Raw genomic sequence first — 21,099 nt, 5'->3', positions numbered from 1 at the left:
ACTCCTTCAGTGCTGGGTTGGCACCTGGCCTATGAACATGGCTCAGGGCTCCATTTTAGTGCTACCACCTGCACGTCAAACTTTAAACCACAAGGGATAGATTTAAAAATAAAATACCATGGTAAAAAGCACTAGGTTTCAGTACCATCACAGATTTGTTTTCCTTACTGATGAGCAGCCCAGTTTTGATGGTTGATTTGGTGGTCATTATCTGCTTTACAAAATTTGACATCTATGTCCTTGCTATCTCCACACTGCAAGTTTGAATTGGTATACTGCAAACTATTCAGAGAATCCTACTAACAGCCATTCTGGGAATGTTCTAATCCAATATAAGTTGCCCACAGAGAAGCAGGAAAAATGAAGAATGTATAAATAGCAAATTATCAGTCTATGAAATCCATAAGATAAATCTTCAAGTTTCCACATGATGTAAGTATTGCTTGAATGCCGGAAGGCATGCCATGATGCAAATAGTCGCCTCTGTGTTATTTAGAACTATATCCTTAGTTTTTTTATGGTCTGATTTGAAAACCATCCATAAAATAAACCTACCACTTTCACTGATTAAAGAGTTACCTGATAAAGACAAGAGATAAAAACAGAAAATGCTGGAAATACTCAGCAGGTCAGGCAGCATCTGTAGAGAGAGAAACAGAGTTAACGTGTCAGGTCAATGACCTTTCGTCAGAACTGGAAAAAATTAGAAATGTAACAGGTTTTAAACAAGTACATAGGAAGGGAAAGGGGGAAAGAACAAAAGGGAAGGTCTGTGATAGGGTGGAAGGCAGGAGAGATTAAATGACAAAAGGGATGATAGTGCAAGGTGAAAGGAGATGGTAATGGGACAAGTAAAGAAACAAATGATGGGTCTAGAGGGGGTGTAAATGGCAATAGAAGAATCATCAGCAACGGCTGCTATCTGGAAAAAAAAATGGGCAGAGGTTATGATCTGAAATTACTGAACTCGATGTTGAGTGCCTAATCGAAAGATGAGGTGCTGTTCCTCGAGCTTCCTTTGAGCTTCGTTAGAACAGTGTAGGAGGCCGAGGTCAGAGTGGGAGTGGGGCGGACAATTAAAATGACAGGTGATCGGAAGCTCAGGGTCATGCTTGCAGAATGGAGGTGTTCCGCAAAGCGATCAACCTATCTGCGTTTGGTCTCCCCAACGTAGAGAAGACCACATCGTGAGCACCGAATACTAACTTGAAAAAAGTACAAGTAAATCGCTGTTTCACCTGGAAGGGGTGTTTGGGGCCCTGGACAGTGGGTAGGGAGGAGGTAAAAGAGCAGGTGTTGCATCTCCTGCGCTTGCACGGGAAGGTGCCACGGGAAGGGGTGAGGGTCTTGGGGGTGATTGTAGAGTGGACCATGGTGTTGCAGAGGGAATTGTCTCTTCGGAATGCTGAAATGGAAGGGGACGAGAATATGTGTGTGGTGGTGGCAAAAATGGTGGAGGATGATCCGTTGAATGTGGAGGCTGGTGGGGTGGAAGGTGAGGACAAGGGGACCCCTATCATGGTTCTGAGAGGGAGGGGATGGGGTGAGAGCAGAGAGAGAAGCAGAAGACAAGTGTATTGGTACGGCAGAAAATCAGCGGCAGGAATTTTACAAGCCCGCTATGTAAAAGATGCGTAAAGAAATTTCACAGAAATTTAAGCTTTGTTTTCATTGAAAAAGGAAAACATGTTTAACTCATGATAGAGTGGAGGGGGGAAAAGGAAAAACATCTTGGTCAGGAAAACAGGCAATAAATAGGAAATTGAAAGGATTTATATTAGAGATTTGTTTAACTGTAGCCAAGATAAATCATTAAAGCAGTAGTATTCCATGACAGACCCAGTGAGTCCAGCAATCTGGGTTCCCAATCAGAAGGTAGTGGGCTAGAGTACAGGGTCACTCTGATTTGCTCACCCCTGGTGGGCTAGTTCAACCAGTTCCCAGCAAGCCATCCAGAAGGAGCACCACATGGAAAACAAGAGAAAGAGGGAAAAACTGATTTGTCCAAATGACAACTCTGGTTTGCTGATTATAGTTGCTCAGAGAGATATCAGTGGTCTGAAATTAATTAATTAATCATTAGAGAAAGAATAGTTCAACTATAAATGAATACTCCAGCTATAAATACAATAATGGGCCGGATCTTGCGGACAGTGGTGAACGAACAACAGCAGCGTTCCTTACACTTGCACTTGGCCATAGACTTTCTATAGGGTTTTGCACTGGAAGTTCCTGTCAGCCAACTATCAAAAAAGTGCAGCGCCCTCTACAGGAGATCTGGGACCTGTGTGAACAGGACAAGCAACTGTGTATCTCTTTAGCCAATCAGATTGAAGAATCGTTAGTGAGCAGCACAGAGTCTGAACCAGGGAGTGTCAGTTAGAATAGTTAATTCAATGTCAAATCAGGTACAGAAAGCAAAACAAAGAGAGGGAAAGAAAGATGGGTTTAAGAGAGAGATAAAACAGACAGAAAGATAAAGTTAAAAAAATTAATTACACTTTTTTATTTTTTAAATCTCCAACAATAATTAAAATCTGAAGGAATGAGACTCCACACTTGTAAAAGTTAATTTTTAGTGCCAGAGAGGTTGTTTGGCAGTAATTAAGATTTATCATGCTGTTAAAAAAGAATACTTACACTGGATTGGACTAGCCTAACTTTTTTGGCGCGTTTAATGCGTATATATCAGGTAAGTACAGTAACTTCACGCCATTCCATGTATTTCAATGGTGAGTCTCTCTGTGATACTATTCTCATGCAGCTTCTGGAGGAGCAGGGCATCTCGGACAGCAACTTCCTGATTTACGCATTTAATTGCGCATGTGTGGCCGCTGGAGGTTGGTGTCCGATTTACACATTAATAACGGTGAGCGCTGTTAGCCTCACTGTTATATCTGTGGCAAAATCCGTCTTTTTACTTTTACTCTGCAAGTTTATGTAGCATGCTGTCCAGATAAGTAACAACACTAAACTACCCAGAAGGGAAACAAGTTTAACTCAATTATTCCATCATTAATTAGACTTCTACCAGCCAGGAACTCCCATGATTTTTAATTATGTATAGTTTAATGGAGGCTTAAAATACAATTGCTAACTAATTAATAAATTGCTGCAAACTGATGATTCTCACAACAGATAACCTAAAATTTAATGCATTAAATTTTCCACCCAATCACAGTCAATAGGTAGAAAATATGGCCTAGAAATTGAGGTTGCGCTGCGCCGGGGCTTAACGCCGGAAATTTAGCACCGGTGCTAAGTCGCGCTGTGCGCGCCAAAAATTCAGTAGCGCCGCGCCCAAACGGCTGCCGGCGCTACTGAAGGCTGTTTGCGCCTGAAAACTGGCGCTACGCGCCGCATTGCGGCGCTATTCCGGCGCTGCGGCGCCCGATGCAGTGCGGCAGGCTCGGGAAGTGCAGGCCTCCTCCTTCAGTTAAGGAGGAGCTGCCTGCACCCGCCCGCTGGCCGGTAAAATCTTCACAAAAATGAGCCCGGCACCTCGGGGAAGTGCCGGGCTCGCAGCCGCGAAGCATCTGTTCCGCGGGGGGGGGGGGGGGGGTGGGGGAGTCCGGGAAGGGAGGTGCGGGCAGGCGGCCGGCGGGAAAGCGGCCGGCCGCCGCTCCACCTTTATGCGCCGGCGCAAAGTCGTGCAAGACTCTGTTGCCAGAGTCTTAGTTGCGGCTGCCACGGGCGAGGCGGCCGCAACTGAATTTCGGCGCTGGGGCCCGTCACCACGGCAACCGGGACGCTGCGCACACCGATGACGTCATCGGTGCCGGCGCAGCGCTACCGGTGTAACGCCGATGTTGGGCCCTAGTCAATTTCAAAACCGGCTGTAAGTCCAGCGCAATGCCCTCTAGCGCCGCAAAATGGGCGCTAAGCCCACTCAATTTCTAGGCCTATATCTCTTCATGGATTCTCAATATGAACAAATTAAGTGAGAGAAAAAGGCTCCAACAAAAACAACTTGTTGTTGATATAGCATCCTTAAAGTAGAAAACACCCTGAGGTACTTCATAGATAGACATAAGTACGATGGACGCCAAGCCAGGAACAGAGCAATCATAAGGGGTGACCAAAAGCGTGATCAAAGAGATTTGAGAACATTTTTAAAGGAGGAGGCCGCAGGAGATGCAGATCTTCTTCATTACAAAATGTTTTGACAGTTTGAGGTGTCAGTGTCATCTTCTTCAAGCCCAACATGCATAATGTAACATTTCATAACATGACATAAAAACGTGAAAAGTGCCCACTCACCAGGGATCAGTGGGGCAGAATCGAGCATATAGAGATTCATTAAGCTGCCACCTAAGCCTTTATTGTGCAATTCACCACCTTCTAACCTACACGTGGTCATACGTAAGCACCGAGTAACTCAGTGAAGCACTAGATAGCCAATCATAAGGGAGGAAGGGTATTGCTTGTATGGTAAGTAAATAGGACCTTGAAAGGTGGTACTTGGAAAGTCGTTCTAAGGAACTGTCTGACAAAGAAATTGCAGAAAAGAAACCTTCTGTTGGAATGATGATTTGATCTGCAATACCATCAAATCAGCAACAGTCATAGTGTGTTAAGTCAAACTAGGTTATGTACTGGAACAGGACCAGTCCAGCGCCCAATCTCATTGTACCTACTATTACAACTGAAAACATGGGAATAGGGCAGAAAATGTCTTCGATGAAAATTTTTTTTTTTTAAATCTAGGACAAGAGTAAATGGTAGAAGTGTACTAATAAGCAGGGAAAAATATATAGTAAGCCTATTCCAAAGTAATAACATACTAACAAGCAGACCAAGCAGGGAACACAGAAAGTGTCAAAAACAATCATGCTTTCAGACATAATTGAACTTGACATGAGCGGCCCTCCTAATTGCACAGGAAACCTACACTTTGGTTCTCATAAATACATCATTATCTGTAACCATCCGTATAGGTCTTGTTGTGTTTGAAATCTTTAAACACCTCTATTCACAAACATACAATCATCTCACAAACAAGTCTAACTTTTTTTTAAACCAGTGAAGAACCAAACACAAACCATTCTTTGCACCACGTTTTGGATGAACTTGATAATGTTAGTTTTTTTTTTAAAGCCTTGATTCTTAACATGTTCACATCTTGACCAGGGATACCTGGGCTCTTCCCGTGACCTTGGTCTGTGTTGACAAAGTCCATGCACAAGCTGCACAAGCCTTCTGTTGGAATGATGATTTGACCTGAAATACCAGGAGAGGCTTCTCTCCTGGAGAGTTTGAAACTGTTTGATACGGTCTTCTGGACAGTTCCTTAAGAAAAAGAACAAACTCGCATTTATATGGCGCTTTATCACATCTTCAAGACATCTCAAAGTACGCCATGTAAGCAAATGAGGCAGCCAATTTGCAAACAACAAAGCCTCACAAAACAGCAGATGAGATAGATGATCAGTTGGTAGCGTTGGTTGAGGAAGGAACGTTGTCTAGGACATTTCCAAAAAGTGCTATGGCATCTGTTACATTCACCTGAGCAGCTGACAGGGCCTTGAATTAACATCTCATCTGAAAGACTGCACCTCCAACATTACAGTATTCTCTCAGAACTGCACTGAAGTGTCAGTCGAGATGACGCACTCAAATCCTAAAGCGGGGTTTGAACCTATAGGGAAGAAGTTCCAGAGGACAGGAGCAAAACCAACTGATCCAATAGCTCAGCCTTATAAAACGCAAGATTCACCAACTGACGATCCATTAGCCAGAACGGTTGTGATATTTAAACAGAGCCAAACATAGTTTTCTTTCATTGCTGCCTATATAATCAAATTATGCTTGGAAAAATACTTTGAGAAGAGACTGCTTCTTTGAAATACTTTTAATTTTAAAACTATGATAAAGAAGCATTAACACTGTAAACTTTAAAGAGGAAGTATCACCCCTGTAAAATTAATGAAAAAGCTTCTGCACTATTTTCGGAAACACTAAACAAAGTGACATTAATTACAAAGCGATGATCTTAGTTACAAAAATTGCATCCTAATGCTGAAAATAACACTTGACTTCCTCAGGATCAGATCACAAAGCCCTTTCAGATTTTCAATTCTTTTCAGGGGAGTAACTACATAAACAGACTGGGGAGGGGTAGTTTAGTGGACATACATAAATAGTAGATATGTTCAACGTGTAGTTTTCAGGCTTCTGAAATCCCATGAAGGTAGGACTTGCAGTGTTACTGATTTATATGGACCTCTTACAACATTAGATTGTCCCTAGTGACTCGGGGAGAAGGGAGAGGGAATCAGGATAGGGGAAATAAATGTTTTCAGTCACTGAATGCAAGCAATTGGGACCACTACGGGATTAACAGGTCCCTAGAATTCTACCAAATGGTTTGTGCCATAAACAAGTCAAACAATTACTCGCCAATTAGCTCTGAGTACAGCGGAAATGGGCTGGGCAATAAAGGTTTGCATTTCAGAGCAAGACTGACTGCATTTCAATACCAGCACAACTTCATCAGCTACAACCACCTTTGTGGAGCCCCCTCCAAAATAATTCCAGATGTCACTCATAGCAATTTGACCACTGACAATGTGGAATGCGAGACAATCACCAATTTATTTTTCACTTTTTGTCCAGAAAAAAAAATTGATTTCAGAAATTTGCAAGAGCAGTTTCCCAGATTTTATAAATGTTTTAATTTATCTTGTGCGGGGCTTTGGAGATGTATAAAGATAAATATGACTTTTAAAATTGTCTTTTGTGCTTGTATCAGTCGCTGAAATTTACTGCATCCATATGAGAATTTTTGAGTAATGTGATATATTCTGCAACAACATTCAAGGAATCTTCGTAAAATCATTTCTGCGAGTATAATTTTTAAAATATATAACATAGAAACATAGAAGATAGGAGCAGGAGTAGGCCATTCGGCCCCTCGAGCCTGCTCCGCCATTCAATGAGATCATGGCTGATCATCCAAACTCAGTACCCTGTCCCTGCCTTCTCCCCATATCCCTTGATCCCTTTAGCCTTAAGAAATATATCTAACTCCTTCTTGAATATATTTAATGAATTGGCCTCAACTGCCTTCTGTGGTAGAGAATTCCACAGGTTCACCACTTTCTGGGTGAAGAAATTCCTCCTCATCTCAGTCCTAAATGGCTTACCCCTTATCTTTAGACTATGACCCCTGGTTCTGGACTCCCCCGCCATTGGGAACATCCTTCCTGCATCTAGTCTGTCTAGTCCTGTTAGAATTTTATAAGTTTCAATGAGATCCCCTCTCATTCTTCTAAACTCCAGCGAGTACAAGCCCAATCGACCCAACCTCTCCTCATACATCATTCCTGCCATCCCAGGTATCAGTCTGGTGAATCTTCGCTGCACTCTCTCCATGGCAAGAACATCCTTCCTCAGATAAGGTGACCAAATCTGCACACAATACTCAAGGTGTGGTCTCACCAAGGCCCTGTACAACTGCAGCAAGACATCCTTGTTCCTGTACTCGAACCCTCTCACTACGAAGGCCAACATACCATTTGCCTTCTTAACCGCCTGCTGCACCTGCATGCTTACCTTCAGCGACATTGAAAGGGTTGTTTTGTATGCAGCACAGAGGTTTGGCGTCGGCAGTATTTTCCTTTTACAAAGTTACGAAGCATTACAAAGTATTTACAGCACAGAAGTAGGCCATTCAGCCCAACAGCTCCATGCCTCCTCTCTCCCTCTTCATATAACCCAATCAATATATCCTTATATTCCTTTCTCCCTTATGTGCTTATCCTTAAATGCATCTATGCTATTTGCAACAACTACTTTTTGTGGTAGCGAGTTCCATATTCTAACCACTCTCTAGGTTTGAGAAGTTTCTCCTGAATTCCCTATTGGAAATTTTCTTTACTATAAACAGATTTTAAATACTCTTGTACAAATTAAACAGTTGAAAAATACCATCATGATTAGTTTTAGCATCTATTGTTTTGTTCTATTTGTTTCAGATAGGTTCCAGTAAGTGATAAGGGCTGATAGAGTCACCTGGGAATTGACTTAGAGAATTCAGTGAGCAGATTGAGAATCAGCCAGGATCATTTCCGTGTACTTAGTTGAGCACTCTTGTAATCTCAGGTTCAGCATCTCTTCAAAGCCAGTTTCTATGTCATGGACAGTCACTCATAAACGACATTTGGGGGGGGTGAGGGATTAATAAAAGTTAAAAAAAAAAGTTAATAAACTTCTCAAAATACCTGTTCACCATTTGACTTTTGGAAGCTATCCTGAAGGAAGAAATCTCTCTTTAAGGAGCCTTTCAGTGAGATAGCTGGAAAAAGAAATGATGAGCAAAACCAAGGCACTTGCCTAAAGGAAGAGAATAAATAAATAAACAAAAATATAAAGAAATGACTTGAGCTCAGCTGATATCATGCATCTCCAAACAGCAATTACAGAGTAGCATTGCCACCTGCAGTGGTAGTAATTGTGAGCCTTTCACACTCGCACAGGAATAATGCCATAAACCACCATCAGCAGTGCCAGATAGCCTCACTGCTGTTACTCCATTTTCACTTCTGCTAACATATTACAGTGAAATTAGACTAATGAATAGAGTAATTGATATGTATGACTTCAGCTGTCATTACTCCTAAGCATACCACAGCTGGAAAGCTTTACTGCTTAATGTATTCAGAGTCTTGTGCATTAGAAACTAATTTATAGTCAGCCCAATGTGGTATTAATATCAAACTTGTAACAAGCACATCAATTTTGCTAGCGATTTATTGAAAAGGTCAGAAGCAGAGCATTTAATAAAGAAAATGAACAGTTGAAATTTCTGACCAGGATAAGTTTACTTTTTTGCCTAAAATACGTCACCCAGCAAAAGATTTTTGAGCTTGTCTTTTATTTTGTGTTATTCGGGATTGCTGGATCATTATTTCTTTAAGATAAAAATTGCAATGCCAATTTGAAATGGATTCAAAAGACACACAAGCTCTTAGCTCTGTACACCTTTACAGTTGGTGAAAGGACAGATAAATATATTTTGAGGAGCTTGTTTACTTTTTTCAGGAATGCCTTTCCCAAAAACAGCAAGTCCTGAATCCTCAAGGCATTTGAGAGAACTCTTCTTATGAATAGGCTGTATCATTAATAAAATTGGGAGAAGCTTCAGATAGTAACGCAATAGTTAGAACAGCTTTTCTATTATCAGTGTGGCTATTTCTGTGTAATGGCATCCATGTGACAGCCTCAAGTATGCTGCCAGTGGCCACATGCCCAATTTTAGCCTGACTCCTCCAGAGCTATTGGTTAACACATGGAAGGATCTGATGGCATCAAGCCATCAGATTGATTGGTGAGAGGAATTTCTGATTTGTAAGCCTGGAGCTCCTGATGATGGAGCCCCATTGCGTCTGAGAGGTAGAATGATGAGGTACTATTGCAATGTCAACATCTGAGTAAATATCCTCAGCTTCTCATATTATGTTTGTAAGAAAAATAGCCTATTTTTTTTACAAGACATTCGTAGGGTTTGATAAAGTTCACTTAATGGATATCTTAAGCACCTTAATTGAAAAAGTATGTTGCAACAATTCATCAGATCAGTGATTGATGCTCAGTAAGTGGACACCACACAAAATCCACTTCAAAGTGTTTGACAGAGTGAGATCAATGGTAGCAAAGTGATGGAGACTTTTTTTCTAATGCAACGGCTTCCAGTTTTAGGAATCAGGCTTAAAGATAAACAGTATTGTTGTAGATCTTGGAAGCTGTACTGTCCCTTTCAGTTGGTCTATGGAAAATGCCCTGCAGCAGTTTTAATGGCCAATCCTCCCTCAAAGGACAAATCAGTAGCTCTCAGTGAAAATCTTACCAATGACCTTCTATCATGATTAATCTAATTATTTAAGTAGAAATGGTGTACCTCTCCATCAGTTATTTAGAAGTAAAGATGCAACACCTTCTCTCAGCCCCTTCTCTAAAATAATCTCCAAAAATAATAATCACTTTGACTACCACCCAGCAAAACAGAGCAAAGCAAAAGATAAAGAGAAGGGATCGCTACTTATAGCACACTCACAGCAACAGAACTTGGTTATTCCAAGAATACATAGAAACGGTGTTGTCTTGACCGTATTAAATCAAATCCTTCGGAGACTATGTAGGTCCTTTGCTCTTTCTCACAAAGTATTATAAATGTTAGGTATATTTGGAAAGTTTTTTCCGCTATTAACATGGTATCATCTCAAGAATTCCACAGTAATGCAGAACTGTGAGACACCCATTCAGTGCCCCTATATTCCAGCTCCTCCTATATGCTTCTAATTCCGTTATAAAATTATGTTAATAGTATGTGTGCGTGTCTCTCTCTCTCCCCCCTTCTTCCAATAATCAAAAAGGCTGAGAGGTTATATTATTGACAACTGCTTATTGATAAGCTATCAAACACCCCTGTTTCTATTCAGCTCTCAATAACAAGGACTGCACCATATAAAAACAGGTAAATAATCGTGCTATTGCAAATACTGATCACAGCTACTAACTTGGGGAGTGAGAGCAGGTGGATTGTTTACATGCAGAGATTTATGGTTCCCAAGCCAGAAATCGTTGTTAATTCCTAATTTAAATTTTGTGGGAACAATCCAATTGTTGTGGTAAAACACAATCCAAGTCTTGCAGCAGCTGTCAGAGCACAACATTGAGCTACATTGGTGTAAACTTGGAACGTTCACACACATACAGAAAACAAAATCCTGTCGTGTTTTCATGAGCGTGAAACACAGATGCTCTTGATTGGAGCATGCACCCGAACCTCAAATAAGTTTTCAATTAGTAGAGTTCACACATCAGACTAGTTTCATTGGCTCTGCTAATTGATTATAGTTTTCCTACTGCCTTATCGTCACCTTGATATAAAGATGAGTGGAACCTGTTCAATAGTCATACCACTATATTCCCTTGGCTTGCTGTCTTTGAAAGTAAACAGAATTCTGGGCTTGTTGCATTCCCCACATGTAATGAAACATATGTGTCCAAACACTGTCAAAACACAGACTAGTGATGGTACCCTCCAGGCTTTTGTTTAGATTAGAAGTGTAATGGAATCCCATTACTGTAGAGCAGGAGTTTGGAACTGGTAGAAAAAGTTGTTTAAATACCAGATCCATAAATGGAATGCCTGCACCATTACTACGTTGGTCAAAGTGTGCTTATAAACAGGAACTTTATGTAGATATGTCTGATCAGCTGTATCAGCATGGAACTGTTGATTTCAATTACATATCAATTATTACGATAAAGTGACCTTTGGTGGAAAGTGGAGGCTTATTCCAAAGACATTTTTTATCGGCAGTAGCCAACACATTCTATGATTCAATGTACTTAAAGTTCAAACTTGCACCGCACAGATTTCAACATAACTATATCGGTTAAAAGCTGCACAATCCAAAGATTGAAGCATCTTGGGGGAGTCTTGTGCAGATTAAAACATTTGGCTATTACCAAATATGACAGTCAGCTCCCTCTCCTTCTCCCTCTCATCCAGCATTAAACACGTCGGTTCAGACACTAATGTGATTAAATAGGAGTTTAAAGAGCCAAATATTGGCAGAGTTCAAAATCCACCTTAAATTTTCACCATGGCCTCTTACTGACATTCTAACTTTTATGATGAACTGTAATAGAATAGAATCATCCAAATTTACAGTCACGTAAAAATGTCTAATTGCAAAATAATCAGAGCTCACAGTTGCAGAGAATGATATCACATGCCCCTTAAAACTCAGCTAAATCCTGCCACCCTCTTACGATCACACTGGAGCTACAGGCAGTCCACATAAAGCATTATTAACAATAGTAATGATGCTACTTTGTGAAATGATAAAATGCTCCTAAAGGGTTAACACTTGGATCTGTGAATACATCTGTGGAATCTTAACCGTTAAAAATTATTGCTATCTATTCCTCTCTGACTCTCTCTCTCTCTCTCTCTCATATACACAACTCATTAATACCGCCCATGAATATGTATTACAATTAGGTCACATCTGGCTTTGGGTGCACTGCTCGTTTAAATTCTGCATGGCTCTGCCTATGACACATACAAATGCCATTATCAGGTCTGTGTATATGAGGAACACAGCATTATGCAAACTGTGCTCACAGATTCACAACACGCACAGATTAAACTACTCGCTTAAGTGCAATACATATATTTAATATATACCAATATATTCCGCTGGTTTCTGATTTCCCTTTAAGACGATTTGTGCTTCTACAAGCTCTAGTAAAACCGACTACTTGTGAGTGACGCCTCAGCCATATGTGTAAAAACATCTATTTAAATGTGACTGATCATGATTACATGCGGAATACATTTTAGCTTGGGCTAGTTTGCTAAAGGGAGATTAAACTAGGCTGGTCATCTTTTTCAAAAAAATGTACTAATATTAAAGTTTGATTCTTCGCTTTATTTTATATAGCAATATTTAAAGAACAGTGGCAACACCTACTGCCTGCCCCTGACAATATGTAAACACAACACAGCATGGATTACTACTTGCAATATCTTTGCTTTTGGGAAACGTACTCACCAAGAAGTAAGCAAAAGAGATCCAAGCAGATTAACATGACTTTCTTGTGATCCTTATTATTCAGAGTTGAATTCCCACCATTTCGGTTGTCGGCAGGCATAGCTTTGTCGTATTTGTAGCTCTGCATGTGTGGAACTGTTGTAAAATCCGGAGCCGAAATGTTAAAATAACTTTTGTTTTAGTCTCTCGTCTACAGTATCCCTATCGGACGTTCCACCTTTTCCTTAACTCTTTTTTGTTTTAGCAACTTCAGCACAAAAGTTCGTCCCGAAAGGAAAGCTCTGGCTGTGAAACACGTAAACTAAGGAACTTTTTGGAAGTAACAAATTTATGGTTCTCTTTTGGATCTGCGGAATGAATGAATTAAGAGGTTTCACTTTAAAAAAAGAAAACAATCCCTTTGCGAACACAATGCAGCCCTGCACTGATGTGATGAATGCGGTTCCTTTCTTTAGTGTGTTTGCAAAAAGCTTTGGGCTCCTGTTTTATTCCTGAACTGCTCTTCAACGTAACCCACTTGGATCAGTTGCCAGAGTTTCAGCCCCCTTCCTGATGATGATTACAATTTCCTACAGATTTCTAAAACATCAGGCTTAGAGCGCCCCTAGTGCTGCCAGGGTGAATATGGGAAAGAGAAGACTTCGATTTCCGATTATTTAAAAGACTTTTATTATATTAGGATATTTATTTAGAATATATGTATCACTAGGAGATCCTATCTATAAATCCAAACTTCAATGAGATGTAAAAGTTTCTAATGAATTTAATTCATTCTGATAAGGATTATATGATGAAACCCAGAAATATTAAATACGCAATGTGCAAAAGACATTTTAACAAGTGTTCAGACACAAGAGCACCCAAGATCATCAGGCAAGACTTCCTTCATAAATGTTTTGACAGTGTGGACAAAACGAAGGAAGAGAGATATATGGCCTGGAATTTCCTGGAACTTTTTGGCTTAACCACGGAGTAAGAGCAGCGTTGCGCCGTTTTTTCCAAGGAACTTCATGCATTTATTCCGGTTTTACACCGAAACATCATTAAGCAAGGAAGTGATAAGGTGGAGGGATTTAGGGAAAAAATTCCAGATGGAAGGGTTCTAGTAAGAACATAAGAACATAAGAATTAGGAGCAGGAGTAGAACATATGGCCCCTCAAGCCTGCTCCGCCATTCAGTAAGATCATGGCTGATCTTTGACCTCAACTCCACTTTCCCACCCGATCGCCATATCCCTTGATTCCCCTAGAGTCCAAAAATCTATCTACCTCAGCCTTGAATATACTCACCGACTCAGCATTTACAGTCCTTTGGGGTAGAGAATTCCAAAGATTCATAACCCTCTGAGTAAAGAAATTCCTCATCATCTCAGTCTTAAATGGCCGACCCTTTATCCTGAGACTATGCCCCCTAGTTCTAGACACTCCAGCCAGGGGAAACAACCTCTCAGCATCCACTCTGTCAATCCCCCTTTATCTACCCTGCTAGTTACACCCTCAAAAAACTCCAATAAATTGGTTAAACACGAGTTCCCTTTAATAAAACCATGTTGACTCTGCCTAATCATGTTATGATTCTCTAAGTGCCCTGATACCACTTCCTTAATAATGGATTCCAGCATTTTCCCAACGACTGATGTCAGGCTAACTGGCCTATAGTTCCCTGTTTTCTCTCTCCCTCCTTTCTTGAATAGCAGGGTTACATTTGCTACCTTCCAATCCGCTGGGACCGTTCTAGAATCTTGGGAATTTTGGAAGATCCCAACCAATGCATCCACTATCTCTGTAGCCACCTCTTTTAGAACCTTAGGATGTAGGTCATCAGGTCCAGGGGATTTGTCGGCTGTTAGTCCCATTAGTTTCTCAAGTACTTTTTCTCTACTGATATTAATTACTTTAATCCTCACTCTTAGTAGCCCTTTGGTTCCCCACTATTTTTGGTATGCTTTTTGTGTTTTTTACTGTGAAGACAGATACAAAATATTTGTTTAAAGTCTCTGCCATTTCCTTATCCCCCATTATAACTTCACCTGTCTCAGTCTCTAAGGAACCAATGTTTACTTTTGCTATTCTCTTGCTTTTTACATACTTGTAGAAGCTCTTACAATCTGTTTTTATATTTCTTGCTAGTTTACTCTCATATTCTATTTTCTCCCTTTTTATCAATTTTTTGGTTATCCCTTACTGGTTTCTAAAGCTCTCCCAATCCTCAGACTTACTACTATTCTTCGCAACGTTATAAGCCTCTTCTTTTAATCTAATACTAAACTCCTTTAATTTGCCACGGATGGATCACTTTTCCCATGGAGTTTTTATTTCTCAGTGGAATGTATATTTGTTGAGAATTTTGGAACATTTCTTTAAATGTTTGCCACCGCTTATCTACCGTCATGCCTTTTAACCTAATTTCCCCATCTACCTTAGCCAACTCGCCCCTCATACCTATGTAATTGGCTTTATTTAAGTTTAAGACTTTTGTTTCCGACTGAAGTATTTCACTCTCAAACTCAATGTGAAATTTTATTATATTATGATCACTCTTTTCCAGAGGATCCTTTACTATGAGATTACTAATTAACCCTGTATTACACAATACAAGATCTAAAATAGCCTGTTCCCTGGTTGGTTCCATGATGTATTGTTCTAGGAAACTGTCTCCTCTGTAACCTCTGTTCCACAGACACTGCTTATTCCTCACTTCTAATCCCTCCACTCCACAATTGGCAGCCCTCTTACAGTCACTACGTCCATACCCTGTGGAATTTGCTGCGCACACACTTCTCTGCTTTCAAAGGCTTCCTAAAAGCCTTTTGTTAAACCGTGCTTTCACTGATCCCAACATTTTTATTTCCATTTCTCTCAGTGTCAGCCTTGGCTCAGTGGTAACACTCTTGCCTCTGAGTCCAAAGGTTGTGGGTCTCAAGTCCCACTCCAGAAACTTAAGCACATAATCTAGGTTGACACTTCAGTGCAATACTGAGGGAGTGCTGCACTATTGGAGGTGCCACCTCTCAGCTAAGATATCAAACCAAGGCCCTGTCTGCCCTCTCAGGTGGATGTAAAAGGTTCTATGGTACTATTTGAAGAACAGGTGCCCTGACCAATATTTTTCCCTCAACCAACATCACTGTCATTATCACATTGTTTGTGGGACCTTGCTGTATCCAAATGAACTGTTGTGTTTCCTTACATTGCAAATGTGACTGCACTTCAAAAGTACTTAATTGGCTATAAAGCACTTAGGGATGTCCTGAGGAAGGACCACATGCCTGTGAAAGGCGCTATATAAATGCCAGTTCTCTCTTTCTCGTCTGATTAGTGTCGATCTTTGTCCTCCATCCTGTAAAGTATATTACAATATTTTTCTATACATGATGAACACGACAGAAATGTAAGTTGTTGTGTTAACTTTGATTCAAATGAACTCATATCAAGCTCTGCCTGTGTTCCAGTACAAAATACAGTTTCTAACCTGGAATCGGGGATGGAGAACAGCTTAATCCTTGAAATAATTGTCAAGTAATTTCCTGAGCTTGAGTTTCCTTGTTTGCGGAAGATCCTATGGACTCAAATGCTACAACCTTTATTGGCTAGCCATCTTAATATCCCCAGGTCAAGTTGGGAGTTACTGTTAAATTACAATTTTTGTACATGTGGCTCCACTGAAAATTAGTATTTTCTAGCCAACACATAGAATCAAAGTAGATAAACATGAAAACAAGCATTGAACAAGAAACACTATTTAGTCCAGTAAGCCGAATCCACCCGTGGATCATTAAAAAAAAATTGCTGTATGGTGGACTAGGTCGTCTCAGGAGGAAAGTTCTGCAAAATTTCTCCCTGCCCCAAAAGATGAATTGAGTAAAACTCCAGAATATTTATTGAAGTTTGCATCCTACATTGTACATCCTTGGCCTGTTGTCTTTCTTGGCATGACATTTCAAAGTTCCCAATAATTGAGGAGCCATCATATTTCACACAGTATCTGTTTATTCAGTGGTTGAGTAAAATCTAAGATCCTGGGACTAGATGGTAAAAGAAAGGCATTTATACAGCACTTCCTCACATCTCTCAGAGTGCCTCAAAACATTTCACAGATAATGAATTATTTTGAACTGCATGGACTTTTGTTATATAGGCAAACACAGCAGCTATCCTGCACATGGCAAAATCAAACAAATGTGATGAATGAATAGTTAATCTGTTGTTGATTGAGGGAGGAATGTTGACCAGGACACCAGGAAAACTCCGTGCTCCTCTTCAAATGGTGTCCTGGGATCTATACAATTCCCTTGAACCACCTATACAAGTAAAAGGGGCCTCAGTTTAACATCTCAGCCAAAAGATAGCATCTCTAACAATACTGCACTCCTTCAATACTACACTGGAGTTTCAGACTAGATTAAGTGCTCAGGTTCTGAAGTGGGATTTGAGCCCACACTTTCTAATTTAGTGGCAAGAGTGCTACTAACTGGACTATCATGGGTTACCGACAGAACTTTCATATCTGAAATCAAATCTATGTGGCTGATGGGATGAAAGTCTATTACTGTCATCTGAAAAGGCCTTACGTGAAATAAGTTTGGCCATTCTTACTCCAGTGGACATGAATCCTTAGCACAACGCTGCCCTAATTAGTGCTAGACTGGCAGTCCACTTAGAAAAACCTTAAGGCTATCTGATACAAAAGCAAAATACTGTGGATGTTGGAAACCTGAAATAAAAACAGAAAATGTTGGAAATACTCAGCCGGTCAGGCAGCATCTGTGGAAAGAGAAACAGTTAATGTTACAGGTCGCTGACCCTTCATCAGAATGGGAAAACTGACAAAAGGTAATCGACCTGAAACGTTAACTCTGTTTCTCTTTTCACAGATGCTGCCTGACCGGCTGAGTATTTCCAACATTTTCTGTTTTTATTAAGGGTACCTGATGTAGGAAATGGAAATGTGGCCCCTGGTTCAATAGGGAGGACAGGTCTGCAGTTGGAGTTAAAGCACACTGGAGTAAGAATTCCTCTGAGAACTATGCAACAGTGTGAATGCATTTATGAATATTTCCTTCGTTCACTAATTATAGCAAAATCATAAACACATTCTAAAAGAACACATTAATAGCCTCACTAGAAATAACAGACAATTGAATTTACAATGCCATTCACACTTAATGGTCAGAGCAATTCTCACTCAATTATCAGACAGTCTAGAAAAAGCTGTACCCTTTGATGAATCTATTCTTTCTCTATTCTGGGAGTATTTGATGCTGACACTGGGTGCCAGATGTGAAAACATTTCCCATTCCATATCATTAACACCTCTCACCTTGATTAGTACAAAATACACACACTGTCATCATTAGTTCCTAGTAAAGAAATGTAGGCTGAAAAATAATTTCATAGGCAACAAACAATCAACATTCTAAGAATAAATTCCTATTCCTAAATGCTAAGAGATTCAAGCAGAAAAATGACATTCCAAAAACAAGCTCAACATGTATTATATCAGTATTCTTAACTGCTAAAAGAAACACAGCAATAATAGTTACTTAAAATAAATGTAAAAGTATCTCATTGCCAAACCTTTATCCTGCTGAATAAATTGAGGCTCCATGTGGTCAGCTCCATCAATTATCTTGAGGAAATAGAGTACTCTTAAAAGGTTCCTGTCTCATACTTCAATTTACTCTCTGTCCCCTACTCCAGCTTAAACTTTAGGTAAACATTTAAAGCTTTATTAGAAATTATGGAGAATCCTTATGCATGCATTATTTTGATTTCTGTGAGGACATTTGATACCCAGTGGATTCATTTGCTTTAGTCCAAGGTTGCTTATGTTACGAGTCATAAAACTATTAATAGTTATTTTCTATGTACTGATCTAATACAATGCAACATATGTTGGAATAAAGCTGACAATTTAGTAACATTTGATATACTGTGGCTTGTGTGTATATTTTTTCAACTCCCGTACAGGTACAGTACATACCGAGTAAAAGTGGATGGATCACTCACATCTGAAACTCAATGGTTTATGTACGTATCTGTGCACGTATATTGCACACTAGATAAAAGCTAACAATTTGTTCATAACTGATACCATGTGACCACTGTATGTTTCCGCATCAACTTATGTAAACTGGTAGTTATATGTTAATATTTGAAAGTAGGGTATGATGTGCTGCTGATAGAGGAGTCAATATTCTTTTAGTATTTCAAATAAATACAGCATTCATATAGATGGTGCATACCACTCAAGCAAACAGTGCAAATGTGTATATAATGAAGTGTCTTTGACTTGCATAAATATGAGCATCAGCATTTACATGGTATGTAGCAAAGCTAGCAACTCACCTATTGCTTCCCTGCAAGAAATAGCTATACTGCAGAGCTGTTCTACCAATGGTGATCAATAGCATATTTGCTTCCATCCCAAGGCCTTGCATAATTGATAATCTTAGGAGGCTCTGAAAATTACAGAGAATTTTTAACATCCAACAAACAAAAGTCAAAATTATATTTATTATAATATGATTAAAAGTAGCTAGGTATCGAATGACTTGAACGCTTTAACAGAATCTCTGGGGTTCAGATAACATGTTTAAGCCACTTTGGCTTTGCTCTTATACTTTACGTCACCTGAACCCCTGTGTCTAGGTTTGATTTAAAACCAGGCCACAGATGTGAAAGGGCAAGATTATAGAACACACTGCGCCACCCAGTAAGCTTGGAGATCACGTGATGAAAACTTTCGAAAGAGCTATTGTCTTAGAAATCCTTTAGCTGTATGAAAACAAAGCCTGAAGCTAAGATATCACCAGTGATACAATGCATCATCACATCACCAATGCCAACTGCCCTGACAAGTGGTTCAGGAGTTGTTATTTCTTTTCAATTACAAAATTTTCCAATGCACAAATCTAGTGCCTGTTACAGTGCAAGATGATCCAAATGTATACCAAACTTTTGGCGAGTCTTTTGTACAGCATGTTTCAGGAATTTAGCCTTCCAACTCCTTTCCCCAATTTCACCTCTGCCAAGGAAGAAAGCCAATATCCTTTCAAGGAGCTATTTATTGGTTTATTAATATTAAGACTATAACATTTGCAGTTACCTGCACTTCAATAGCACCTTATACATACTGATATTTCTCAAAGAGCTTCACAAAATTAATATTTAAAGTACAATGACTGTTGTTGCATTGGCACACTATCTGCCAATGATAACAATATTGTGCAATCAAATCTTGTCAACAAAGTAAGAAATGTCCTGCCTTTACCCTGAAGATATTGGCCCGGAATATGCGGTGGGTAATAACAGCGAACGAACAGTGCTCACTGTTATTACGCCTTTGAAACTGACCGCAACTTCAGGGTTTAGCGCGTGCGCATCCTAACGCGGAAATCCTGAAGTTGTGGTCAGTCATTCACTGCCTTGACACTGGCTGTGCTGTGGACCACCCCCACCCCCCCCCCACCCCCCCCCCCACCACCCCGCCCACAGCTGGCAATCAGTGTAATCTGGGAAATCCGTGAAACTGACAAAAACTTGGGCTTTTCCCCGGTAATATCGCTGTTAAATACCCCATTAAAAGTTAGACCCTTTTGGATTAGGTGTAACTGGGGTTTAACAGCGTATTGACTGTTAAACAAACGTTATGGCCCTGAAAAACTAATTTCAATTTTGTGGAGTGTCAAATTTATCCAGTTTAATTAAAATTAAAAATTTTTAAGAAACTTACATTTTTTAAAGTTTGTTCATTTTAATTTCAGGTTTGCCTTTTCCCCATGTGAGAGCCCAATCTTTGTTTTGCTCTCTAACATTTTAAAAAATTTAGAATAAAAGGAGCTTACTCAGTTCCTGGTTCTCGGTCTGTGAGAATCCTGCATTGTGATTGGCTGCTTAGACAGTTTGTTGATGTCACAGCAGCTCGCGTTAGGGATTCCCCATTAATTTACACTGATCTCAACTGAACATCAGAAAAGCCAAACTTCTCGCCACAGAGATCGCGAGATCTTTGTGCGAAGCTTATTTACGGGCCATTATCAAGCTGTTGTTACAGTCCAATAATGGGAATTCATTCTACAACAATCTCAATTCAGCTGCACCCTCTACTGGTGATAAAGGGGAATAACTTCTGAAGTCAGTCATTAGACACTGATTTTCACACATATTTTGCAGGTGAATGCTTAGACAGCAGAACAATACTAAAATTATTTTATTTTTGTTGCAGGAAAATATTGATCTGAAAGAATTTAATTTTGCAGGAGCAAGACTGTAAAGTTTAAGCAAAATTAAAAATCACTATAATTTAACCTCAAAGACTTGCACTTATATACCACCTTAGCTTATTTCTTAGAAACATCTCAAAGCACTTCATTTGAAATGAATCACACAGTAGCTACCTTGCACACAGCAAGATCCCACAAACAACAATGAAATGAATAACCATTTTACCTGATTTTGATTGAAGAATAGATGGTGAAACAGCCACCAAGTGAGCCATGCTGACACTCATCCCTCCTTTATTGTATTTTTA

General features: G+C 39.8%; 1 protein-coding gene across 3 annotated transcripts in view; it reads right to left on the bottom strand.

Moving 5' to 3' along the window:
- plpp3 (phospholipid phosphatase 3) overlaps nucleotides 1-13,100 on the bottom strand; it is a 144,327-nt gene extending 131,227 nt beyond the window's left edge. Inside the window, exon 1 of one of the 3 annotated variants that reach the window (XM_085983048.1) lies at nucleotides 12,567-13,100. In XM_085983048.1, coding sequence (XP_085839174.1) covers nucleotides 12,567-12,693 — 127 coding nt within the window. In that variant the 5' untranslated portion in view covers nucleotides 12,694-13,100. The remainder of the gene's footprint in view (nucleotides 1-12,566) is intronic. The other 2 variants (XM_085983045.1, XM_085983046.1) reach the window with 2 other exon arrangements.
- Between the last annotated feature and the right edge of the window lie 7,999 nt (nucleotides 13,101-21,099).

Source organism: Somniosus microcephalus, chromosome 3, assembly GCF_052327205.1.
Source record: "Somniosus microcephalus isolate GS21.2 chromosome 3, FLI_Smic_1.0, whole genome shotgun sequence".
Taxonomy (NCBI): Eukaryota; Metazoa; Chordata; class Chondrichthyes; order Squaliformes; family Somniosidae; genus Somniosus; species Somniosus microcephalus.
This window is presented reverse-complemented; position numbering and strand designations above follow the sequence as displayed.